The sequence below is a fragment of the Marmota marmota genome, unplaced genomic scaffold (genome assembly GCF_001458135.2).
Source record: "Marmota marmota marmota unplaced genomic scaffold, marMar, whole genome shotgun sequence".
Classification (NCBI taxonomy): Eukaryota; Metazoa; Chordata; class Mammalia; order Rodentia; family Sciuridae; genus Marmota; species Marmota marmota.
This window is the reverse complement of record NW_026000138.1, coordinates 660,831-671,868: the sequence shown is the minus strand read 5'-3', so window position 1 is coordinate 671,868 and position 11,038 is coordinate 660,831. Positions and strand designations below refer to the sequence as shown.

The 11,038-nt window shown below is 66.1% G+C and overlaps 1 protein-coding gene across 1 annotated transcript in view; it reads right to left on the bottom strand.

Moving 5' to 3' along the window:
* The window catches only part of Ncor2 (nuclear receptor corepressor 2), a 134,544-nt gene that overhangs the window by 68,558 nt on the left and 54,948 nt on the right, over positions 1-11,038 (bottom strand). Inside the window, 5 exon segments of the mRNA XM_048785477.1 lie at positions 4,166-4,264; positions 5,867-5,921; positions 8,014-8,192; positions 10,100-10,193; positions 10,512-10,684. Coding sequence (XP_048641434.1) covers positions 4,166-4,264; positions 5,867-5,921; positions 8,014-8,192; positions 10,100-10,193; positions 10,512-10,684 — 600 coding nt within the window.

The window sequence follows — 11,038 nt, the reverse complement described above, 5'->3', positions numbered from 1 at the left end:
CAGAGTGCAGGTGGCCACGGGCGGCCAGTGTCAGAAGGCTGAGCTCAGACCACTGCTCACGCCTCAGGGCCCCGCAACCCCGTCCCCACTTGTGGTGCGCAAAGTGGCCCTGGAGTGACGACCAAGCAACTCTGGGGCGGGGCACGCGGGGGCCGGTGGTGGGCCGGCTGCCGAGCTCTGGCCTGGTGGGGACGCCCAGGACAGAAGCCTGTGTGACGTGGTGGCGTCCTGCCGCCCGGGCGTGGCCGAGAGCAGGCCCTGACTGTGCTTGACACACAGGTGCCGTGAGGGACAGACTGGCCAGGCCCCCGGAGGAGGGTGGGCTGCCCATCGGCAGCCTTCGGCCCCACGAACGTCCCTTCTGCCCGGGGCTGCCTCCCTGGCTGGCCACTGCCCGTCAGTGCCCCAGGGGACATGCAGGAAGGCTGCTCCAGAGCCCCTTGGTGGCCAGGCTGGGTGAGGCAGCCAGGGCTCTCCACAGCGCAGCTCTCAGGCCTGGCCTGCAGGGTCGAGGGCAGCTGGCATTCCGCATCGCCCCAACCCCGCAGATGACTCAAAGGACAGATAAGGTCCGCAGGCCAGGAAAGGGCACAGCCCCGACGGCCCCCGGGGTCACTCCTGCCCCTCAGAGCCAACCACAGCCTCCCACTTCAACCCCGGAGCCAGGAGTGGCCAAGACAGGGACCTCAGCCTCTGGGCCTGGGTGATGAGCCAGCCAACTAGGGACATGTGTCTTCCACCATATGATACAGGGACCACGGCCTGGGAAGGACATCACGCCTACTGTCAGCATCTGGGAAGTCCCACCCGGTATCCGCCTCCTCAGCTCCTGTCCGCACAGTCTGGTGTGTGAGCACGGCTGGGCCAACCTGCGGTGGCCGTCCTAAAACACCACGCTGCTTCTCCTCTAAAGGGGGCGTCTAGCAGCCCTGGCTTGCAGGGTGCCCCGGGTGACCACGCACAGCCTGTGCATGGGACAGATGTCTCTCGGGGTAGGCGGGTCCCCGGGGAGGTGAAGCAGAGGCCCATCCAGTGACACCTGACGTGCTGACGAGCAAACTGAACACTGGTGAGCAGCTTAGCACTGGTGTGGCCTGGGCCATGACCCCTATGTAGCCACTCAGGAGAGGGGACAGGCACAGGGACAGGGCTCTGGAGTCCGAGAAGGAGACGCAAGGAGAGACAGAAGGGCAGCCACAGCGGTCACAGAGGCACCTGGGAGCGGAAGGGAAGGAGACGGGCAGGCAGACGCTGCCAGTCACAGGGCCCGAGCTTGTCCTCAAGCACGAAGACGCAGGTGTGGGCTGCGGCCGTGCCACCGGCCCGCTCTACCTCTGTCTCGCCACAGGACACAGCCTGGCCCCGCCCCTCCAGTGGCACTGGTCACCAGCCTCAGCTGTGCTGAATGCCACCTCCCAGGGCGCAGGGCGAAGGCTGGGGTCTGACCCAGGGACAGAGGCCCCCGGGAGCCCCTCCACGCCCGGCCCCACTTGTGTGTGACAGGGTCCTTGCAGCACCTCCCCCCGCACACCCAGGCAGGACCACGTGACCAGGACCACCATGACTTCTGCTGCCCCGGTCCCCATGTCACCACTGCAGCCAACAGCGCCCCTTACCCTCCCGCTGCAGGCCAGCCTCTGGGACCCACCTGAACTGCCAGGTCTCCCTGGACTCCAGCGCCCATGGGGGTGCCCACAGTCCTGGCCAAAACCACCCGGGCCTCCTGCACGGGGAGAGGACATGGACAGAGGGAAGCTGACCTGTGGCGCATCCACCCACCTGCCAAGCTACGTGCCAGGGAGGAGGGCCCCCAGGGAGAGGGGAGAGGGGCCCCCAGGGAGAGGGAGAGGGGGCGCCCTGGCCGCGCCCTGGCCCGAGGCCTCCACGGCTCACCTGCGGTCAGGGGACGGGGCTGTATCCGGGCTGGAGGGTGCCAGACACGCCGCTGGCCCAGAAGCCCACAAAGGGAGGAGACCACTGGGCAGCAGGAGGCGGGCAGGCAGCCTGTGCCCCACCAACCAGTGCTCAGGCCGCCAGGATGGCCAAGAGTCGGTCAGAAAGATGGGTCGCAGCCCAGCTTGCCTGGGATGTCCGTGCCCACTCACAGGCCTTGCCACCAGGGACGGACAGCCTCACCTCACATTAAGAAGCCACAGGTGCTGTCACTCACAGCATCAGCCACCTGGAAACCACCACTTCCCGCACCTCCTCCTCATCTGTGCCCTCACAGCCACTACGCCAGGCCGCGTTTGTCCTTCGGGTGCCCAGGAGGATGACCCAGCACGGGGCAACAGCCAGGTCAGCGGATCTGCCTAGCACAAGAGCGGTCCTGGGGTTCAGGTATAGACCTCTGCCCCTGGCAGGACCCAGGCGGGGCCAGCATCTCTACCACAGCCAGGCTGATCAAAAGGGGACACCCCCGAGACCCTCCCACATACAGGGACACAGGCGGGGGCGCTGCCCTGTGTGAGAGGCCAGGCAGAAACAATGACCCTCTCCTACCGTCCAGGAGCCCCAGGACCCCCAGGCCAGCCTGGCCTCTGTCTCAGGTCACATGATCCTTGGGCCTGTCCTGGGGGCTGGCGCGCAGTCTCGGGGCTTCCTGTGACCTAAGATTTAAAACCAGCTTCACCTAAACCCAGATTTCTAGCCCACCATCAAAGACTCAGAGACGGCAGCTCAGAGGGCCCAGAATGGGCGCGAGCTGGCTCAGGGTGCAGGTCTCTGGGGAGCCCCTACCTCGCCAAGCCCTGCTACCTCCCCGACACACGGCGAGCGGGAGTGCTCCCGGTCTGCGTCCTGTGGACACCAGCTGATGCCAACGGGGCAAAGGTGGTCCTGTGTCTCCTCATTCACCTGAACCCCAAGAGGACCTGGCCCTCTTCTGCAGCCCTCTGCTCTCCCTCATGTCCCCGTGCCATCTGGGCCACCCTCTGCTCCTTCTGGCCGGGTGGGGGCTGCTCATCAAGCTCATCTGGTCCTCCTGGGGTCCCAGCACCGTGGGGTCCCCCATCGTGTCTGCTCTGCACAGCCAGCTCAGAGGCCCCTGGGCCCAGCACACGGCCAAGTCCACAGCGTGGGTAGTCAATGTGAAGGACATTTCCACAGAGGAGGGGCATCCAGCATGGGAGCCACCACACTACTGGGGCCACCACGTCATGGTTTTCCCCTGCTGGGCAGGGCAAGCAGGCTGGCCAGCACGGCTCTGCAAAACCAGCCCAGGAAACCCCAGCCACAGACCACATGCTGCCTTCCTTTAAGGACCCCGAGGACAAGGACAAGGGCTCAGTCCTGAACATTTCGGTGGGACATTCAGAATGCAGCCAGGGTGGCTAACTCCCTCAAGACTCACTTCCTGCCCGACGCTCTGCTCAGAACGAGAGCGAGTGCCTACTTCACATGGACAGAGATTCCCGCTTGTGAAGGCCAGCTCGATGCCCACACGGTCCTGGGAAGGGAGGTTGGTGAGAGACGCCCGCCCCTGCCTCCATCCAAACACCAACCAACCAGAATCCCCTCCAAATGTGTCGCCGACCCCGAAACCTTGACCGTGTTCACCGAATGTTTTCCAAACCAGTGCTCTTGTCTTCCACCCAGGGCTGCCCCACCACAGGCACCCAGGCCACTGGGCTCCTGCTGCACAGCTGCCATGGCACCAATGGCCTCAGCCACGTTCCAACAAAACTTTATTCGCACAAATGGGTAACGGGTGGCCTGGGCCCAGCCTCTGGCCAGCCCTGTCCCAGAGTGACCCTCCAGCTCCTCCTAGGCAGGGACCCTGGGGAACAGCAGCCCAAGACCGGCTGTGTTTTCTTTCGAATACACACTAAAACAAACACAGCAAGCTGTTCACATCTAGAGCACCTGTTGGTCACCCCTAGATGTCCAGGGATGCTCACTTGGGAATGGGGCCTTTCACCTCAGGGACCTCTCCAGCCAGGAGCCGGGGAACTGGCAAGGCTGAGAATATAAGTGGCCATTTCTCTTGGGCACTCATCCCTGCTGGGGACACTCCCAGCGGGGCAGGCGTCCTGGAGGGATTCTCCCCAGACCCACCGTCACCGAGGGAAGCCGGGCTGCAAGGCTGCTGGGCACAAGCTCGGGCAGGGGTGGCCGCCCAGCAGGTGGCCAGGTCCCCAGGGACGCCGCCCACACCTCCTCTCACCTGGCTCTTGCCTCGGCGCCGGTAGCTCCGCCGCACCAGACTCTTGTAGTTCTCGTTCTTCTTGGTCAGGTAGTAGTAGAGGACACACTCGGCCACCGTCTGCAAGACCGAGGGCACAGGTGGGAACTCAGAGCAGTGGCCAGAGCCAGGCGCCAGGTCAGAGCATGGCTCTTGCACAGACTGGTGGGTGGCCGCAGGCAGGTTGCCTGGCCCCTTGGGGTCTACACACTTCAAGGGGCCATCAGGAAGACCAGCCAAGCTGCTCGCAGAAGCAGTGCGCAGGGCCGTGCCTGGCCAGGAACAGGGGCCAGCGGGCTGCAGGTGCCTTGTGCTGACCATACAGCTATTAGAGGCCCCCCCCTCCGCTGGCGCAGAACAGCCTCCAGCACCTGTCCAGATGAGGCCAGGGCTCCTTTCTCTCACCGCAGCTGCCCCTTCCTGGAGCACCAAGCCACGCACATGGGGTCATGTCACCCTGTCTGCTTCTGACCCACGTGAGCCTGCGTCTGAACCCCAACAGGAGCAACGGACACCCTCACAGGGCATGGCCAAGGCCAAAAGTCCTTCCTGAGGCAGTGCAGAAGTTCCCGGAGGTTCAGGCCAGCGCCAGGCGAGGGTCACCGGGAAAGCCAGTCCATAGGCCTGTCAGGGTGAAGCAGGCTAGACCCCAGCCACCCTAAACAAGAGCCCCCCATAGGCCAGATGTGCCACATAGAGGCTAGCCCCCGCAGCCCCTGCCCACGCTGCCCACCAACGTGACCAGTAGGCAGGAGTGTCTCACAAGCAGTGTTTGCATGTCAGGCCAGGTGCTGCCTCAGCTCCCGGATGACGAGAGCTCCGCACGGCTGGTGGTCCCGTGGCCTGCCCCGTGTCAGGCCAGGCTGTCCACCCGCCTCCCAGTGGGCACCTCCTGTCCTGACCTCTCTGGAAGCTGTCATTGTCATGGGGGGCCGCCATGAGGCCAACTCTTCCCCCAGAGCCCTCCCTCCCAGGAGGGACTGCTGTGGCGGCTCTGGACACCCTGCCCCGCCTCTGCACCCGGACGGGCACTCCCTGGGAGGGCGGCTATTTATAGGGCGCTCTCTGCACACTGGTTTTTCCGGCAGGCAGAGCTGCCTCCCAGCGCCCATCTCCTCCTTGTATGGTCGTGCGCCATCGGGGCCGACACTGGGAACAACTGTTGTCCTCCAAAATAACTGCCTGGATCCCACACCCAGGGCCGGGCTCCGGCCACCACCCACGAGCCCGGGGCCTGGGAGCAGCATGGTGCGGAGCTGGGGGCGCCGGGTGCCCACCCCCAAGGGACAGGATTCAGGGCACTCCAGGCTCAGACTAGGGGACAAAGTGGGGCTCCAGCAGGCTTGTCCATGTGGACTGGGACATGTCAGCCACACACCTGGCCTGGCGTCTGGGCATCAGAGAGCTCACAGTGACCACTCCACCAGGGCTCTGGGAGGCACACGGCCCCATCCACAGGGGGCGCCAGGCAAAGCAAGGCTTCCAAGTCACATCCCCAATTTGCAAGGACACTTGACAGCACTCCTGAGGAGCGGGTGGGGAGGCGGGCACGCAGGGCTGAGGGGACACCCCTACAGGGCTCTCCTGCATTCCCACTTGTCATCCCAGGCCAGGCCAGGCCTGCAGCGCTGCTCTGCCTTGGGCCTGCAGTGGCTGCCGGCAGTGTGGAGGGAGCCAACTCACCTTCCTCTCCAGGAAAGAGGCGATCAGGCCAAAATTCTTGGGATGCTGCATGAACCTGTGGGGAGAGGGGAACGGGCGTGAGGCTAGGCCGAGGGGCACGTCCCCGCGGGGCGGCCTGTAAGCACCCAGGCGCCAGCCATCTCCACGGCTGGCACGGTGGGCACCGCCCCACTCAGAGCAATTAAGTCGGGGGTGTGGGAAGGGCTGGCGGTGGGGTGGGACCCGGAGTGAGTCACAGCTGCAGTGCCTTTGAGATGTGTGTCTGTCCTGGGAAGATGGCTTCCAGGAAACACGGGACGTGCACCGGCTCTGCCAGGTCCCCTTAAAAACCTGCCCTGGGCCCCCCCAGCTGGGCCTGGGAAGCCGGTTGCTTGGGAAGAGGTCACGGCCGCCAGGCAGCGGGCTCCCGAGGGAGGCGCAGTGGAGGCCCCGAGCCTGCGGGAGGCGGGACGGGGCTGGCGGCCAAGGAGGCGGCCACAATGCACTGAAGGCGGCCCGGGAGCTGGCTCTGGGCCCCGGCTTCCTGTGAAGCCGGGAATTACTGGGAAGCGGCTGGGCAGGGAACAGGGATAGCAGGGAACAGGGACGGCAGGGGTGGGGACATGGGTCACGGCCTGCTGGGCCCCAGGGACGCTGGGTGGAGACACCAGCCCCAGTGCCAGCATCCCACGACCTGCCATCACCCCACGGCCTTCCAGGGGGGACATGGCGGTCAGCAAGGCAGGCCAGGCAAGTGCAGGCACTCGTCGTGCCTGGCCACCAGGTGGCTGGGCAGGAAGCCAGCGGGCCTCCCCCGATCCCAGCCAGACACTAGAGACTCTGGAAGCGCCTCTTGTCCTCCTAGAGGAAGTGGCAAGTGGCGGGCCTCCCTGGCCTGGGCTCTGGCCGCCTCGGGCTGCTGGCAGAGCTGGGGCTGTCTCAGAGCCGTCTCTTCCGGGTATGGAGTCCTTTGTAGCCCACCCCGTGTGGGGACCGTCCTGCCCCACTCCCTTCCAGGAATCAATCATGGGAAAACTTCCTAGGCTGCCTGTCCCCGCCCCCGGTCCCCAGCCCCCGAGCTTGCTGAAGAGACCCCAGGGGCAGCTGGGCCTGAGCCCACAGGTGCTGCCGTCTGCAGACAACCGACACAGGGCCAGAGGGTCCCCGAATCCCCACATCTGCCCTGGACCATGCTCATCCTCACACCCTCACTCTCTGAGCAACAGGCGCCCAGGACGACGCACTCAGTCACTGGGACGGGTGGGGAGATGCACAGGTCCCCCCACACCCCCTCCTTATGGGCCCAGGGGGCTGGAGCCGCAGAGCTGGTACCTGAGGGGTGGTGGAACCCATCCCAGGGTGCCAGGGCGACCACGTTGCCACCCCATATGGAAGCGGGGGCTCTGCGGGGGGCAGCCTGCTCCGGGCCACACAGCGGGGACAGCAGACCCTGTGCCCTCTTCCAGATCCTCAGAGGCCCCGCGCGCTGCCACGAGCTCTGCAAGTGAGGTCTCCGAGTGACCCGCACTCTGCGCAGGACCCCGTGGCAGCTGCTCCTGACGCAGGAGCCAGGCTGTAGACCCCGGCCCCACGCGGCCAGCTTCTGAACTAACAGGTGGGCGATGTCTCAAGGAGAGTAAAGCCACCGCAAGAACCTACAACCAGCGCCAGGGACACCCAGCCTCTGGCTGTGCCCGGCCACCTCCCCGTCTAAGGTACTAAGAGACGTTCAACATGGGGTCTAACCTGATAGGAGGACGCTCCAGCCCCCTGAGACCTGGAGTGGACCCTGAGTGAGACCCCTGCACACTGCTACCCTGCCCTCTACCTAGGTGGGTTTCAGAAGCTTCACAAACAAAGGCCGTTCTCTTTTTGGTGCCAGGGACTGAACCCTGAGTGCTCTACGACTGAGCCCCATTCCGGCCCTTGACACGGTGGAGACAGGGTCTTGCTAAGTTGCTGAGGCCGGCCTCCAGTTTGCAACCCTCCTGTCTCAGCCTCCCACACCGCGCTGAGCCACCGCGCCTGGCAACTGGGTACATTTCTAAACGAGGCTCTCCACCTAAGACCCTCCGGACCGCACTATGCTGTTTCTGCGTCCTGGCGTCTGCACCAGCTGACCCGTCTCCACCACGCCACAGCCCAGGCTGGCCCGCAGGTGGACTCACTTCTCCCGGAAGGTCTCCTTCTCCTGCTCGCTCCACATGTTCATGACCTGGCGGTCCCGGTACACCTTCATGGGGTCGTCCATGAGCCCGTTCATGTTGATGAACCGGATACGCTGCTGGTCGGCGTCGTACAGCATGGGCGGGATCACAGCCAGCTGCCGCATCTGCTTCTCCAGGTTCTGGGGCCACAGGACAGAGGGTCGGCTCAGAGGGCACGGAGGGCAGGGTGGGGGACGGCGAGACCCCGGAGAGCAAGGGAGAGGTGAGCAGCAGGCGGCAGCGGCCAGCCCCGGGGAGGCGGGCACCCCGACACCGCGGGAGAGTTCTGCCCTCGGGGCCATCTGTGGGGAAAGGGGAACCTTCCGTGGGGCTAGGCGGGCAGCCAGGCGGTGGGCCTGGGGTCCAGCTGCCCAGGGCACGTGGACACTGGCACAGAAGGGATGGGGTGACCAAGGGGCTCTGAGCCGCACAAGGGACCTCACTTCCCCGCAGCCCCATGGCCAGCCTGCCCTGGACATGAGCTGCCCAGAGGGCCCCACCTCCCACATCCAACCTCCCCCTCGAAGCTCAAGGCTTTTGGCCAAGAAGCAAAGGAGGGGACGCAGCTCCCATCTGGCCAGGAGAAGAGCCCACAGAGGCCCAGCGGTCAGCACATGGCCTGCAACCAGCCTCACTGCCCGAGACGAGGGCAGCACAGGAGTGGACGGGGGACCCTCCCCAGAGGGACCCTCCTGCTCCTGGGCTACCTTCCCGAGTGTTCCTAGCAGGGACTGTGCTCTGGCCACCTAGAGCTGAGGGGGACGGTCAGGGTCCAGCCTCTCACAGACCCTCCCTCACATGGTCCTGGGGACAGCCTGTCCCGACTTCCCCTTCCCACGTCCCTGCCTGGTGCAGGCACAGCAGCCGCAGCCTCATGCGGTGGGACCCGGGGCTCTGGGCTGGGCGTGGGGTCGGCAGGACAGCGTGCAGGAAGGAAGGAGCCAGCCGTGGCCCCCAGCAGGCCAGGGCAAGGCCTCGGGCCGCAGGCAGTGGCTTTCTGTTCTGCTTTCTGCAGGCCGCGTGTGCCTGGAGCTGATCGGCCAGGCGGCCCTGCCACCTCGTGCCACCTCATCAGGCACAGGGCAGCTTGGTGCGGGGGCAAGTCCAGGGCTCTGCCCGACTCCCCGAATCCGCATTGGGGCCAGGCCCAGGACCACTGCCTAGCCAGGGCCCGCTCCCGGGCCACCTGGGTCCCATGGGCCTGAGACCAGCATCAGGGCGCGGAACTGCCCAGGATGTCCTGCAGGAAGAGGTGTGGTCTCGGCGCTGCCCAGCACCAGGCCACCACCCTCCAGGGCTGCAGGCCACCTCGCTGGGCCTGGTGTGGCCGAGAAACCGAGTCTTCAACTGTATTTCACTTAAAGAGCCACGGTGGCCAAACAGGAACACCGAGGACCGCCCACCTGAAAAGACCACAGCAGGGGCCAGGGCCCCTCTGCGCATGGCCTCATCCCACCACAGTGTGGGCACAGGGACCCGAGTGCTGGGCTAGACCCCAGAGCCCCAGACCTGGGAGGGGACACCAGGAACTATAGGACACACACCCCCACCTCCTGGCTGGCCATCCCCGGGCCCAGTGACTATGGTCAGGGCCACCGTGGCTGGCCTCCAGGCGTCCAGTCTGAGGAGAAACCTGGAGCCGGAGGCTGGGGCTGGGAGGGGCCCGGCTGCACTCTCCGACTGTCCTGTCCCCTCCAGTCCGTCAGGATCAGGGCCTACTGCTCAGGGGCTTCCGCCCACTGGCTGTTGGGGCTCAGCCCAGGGGGTGCCTCGAAGGGCCAGAGGGGCAGAGCCAGGGGCAGGCCCCACCCCAGCTGCCTGCCTCTGGGCATCAGGGAATTTGGTCAGTGCCCAGCCCCAGCCTCCCTCCCACCCCACAGGCCTGGAGCAGGTCCCGGCTGCCCAGCACTGCTAGTCCAGGGCCTCCAGGCCCCACATCATTCTGCCCCTAACCGTCCAGGGTGAGCCCGCTTCTGACGGGGACCCTCCCCTGCAGCAGGGGACCCAGGGGAAGGGACGCTGAGGCCGAGCCAGGTCTGGGACTCACCTCCTGCTCTGAGAGGCCATCGATGATCTCAGACACCTCGTGCTCACTGCGGGCCGCCGACATGGAGAGCCCGCCGCCCCGCTGGCCCACCCTGCTGGGGGCCAGAGGGACAAAGTCAGGACCACCCCCTTGCCAGCCGGGACACCAGGCTGCATCCCAGGGGCAGGCCTGAGCCCACCACGTCCCCACAGGGTGAGGTCACGTGGGGAGGAGGCAGCAGAGGGACAGACCTCCAGCTGCACAGCTGGTCCAGGGGTGGCCTGGGGAAGGCCCAGGGTGGCGTGGTGGCAGGGTGGCCCGGGGTGGCCCGCGGGAGACCCGGGGTGGCAGGGGGGAGACCCGGGGTGGCAGGGGAGGCCTGGGGGAAGCCCGGGGTGGCCCGGGGTGGCAGGGACGGGGCGCCGGCGCTCACCTCTGCATGCGCTCCTGCAGCTCGCGCTGCTTGCGGATCTCGGGGAACTGCTTCTCGTAGTACTCGCGCACCTTGCTCTCCTTGGCCCGCCGCCGGGGGTTGCTCTCGATGCGTTCCACCTTCTTCTCCCAGGCCTCCATGAGCTGGTCATAGCGCTGGCAGAACTTCTGCTCCTGGGGCAGAAGGCGGGCGCTGAGGGGCAGCCGGCCTCGGCCTCCCCCATGGAGCCCTCCAGGCGCCTGCCAGATAGAGACCACCGCCCCTCCCCCAGCAACAGCCACCCAGCTCAGCCTCCTGGGGAGGCCTCACCCCGCCCGAAGCCACCAGCCCAGAGCCACTGCTGCGCCAAGTCACCAAACCAATCAGATTCCAAGTTCTGACCCTTGTCCGGGCCACGGCTCCAGGGCTCAGCGGACACAGGGCTGGGGCCACTCGACAGCACCTGCTCCAAGCTCTGCGGGACGGCGTGGCTCAGGGGTGTCTGGGTGGCCAGTGGGCCACACCTGGACAGGACCCTGTCCCCAGGC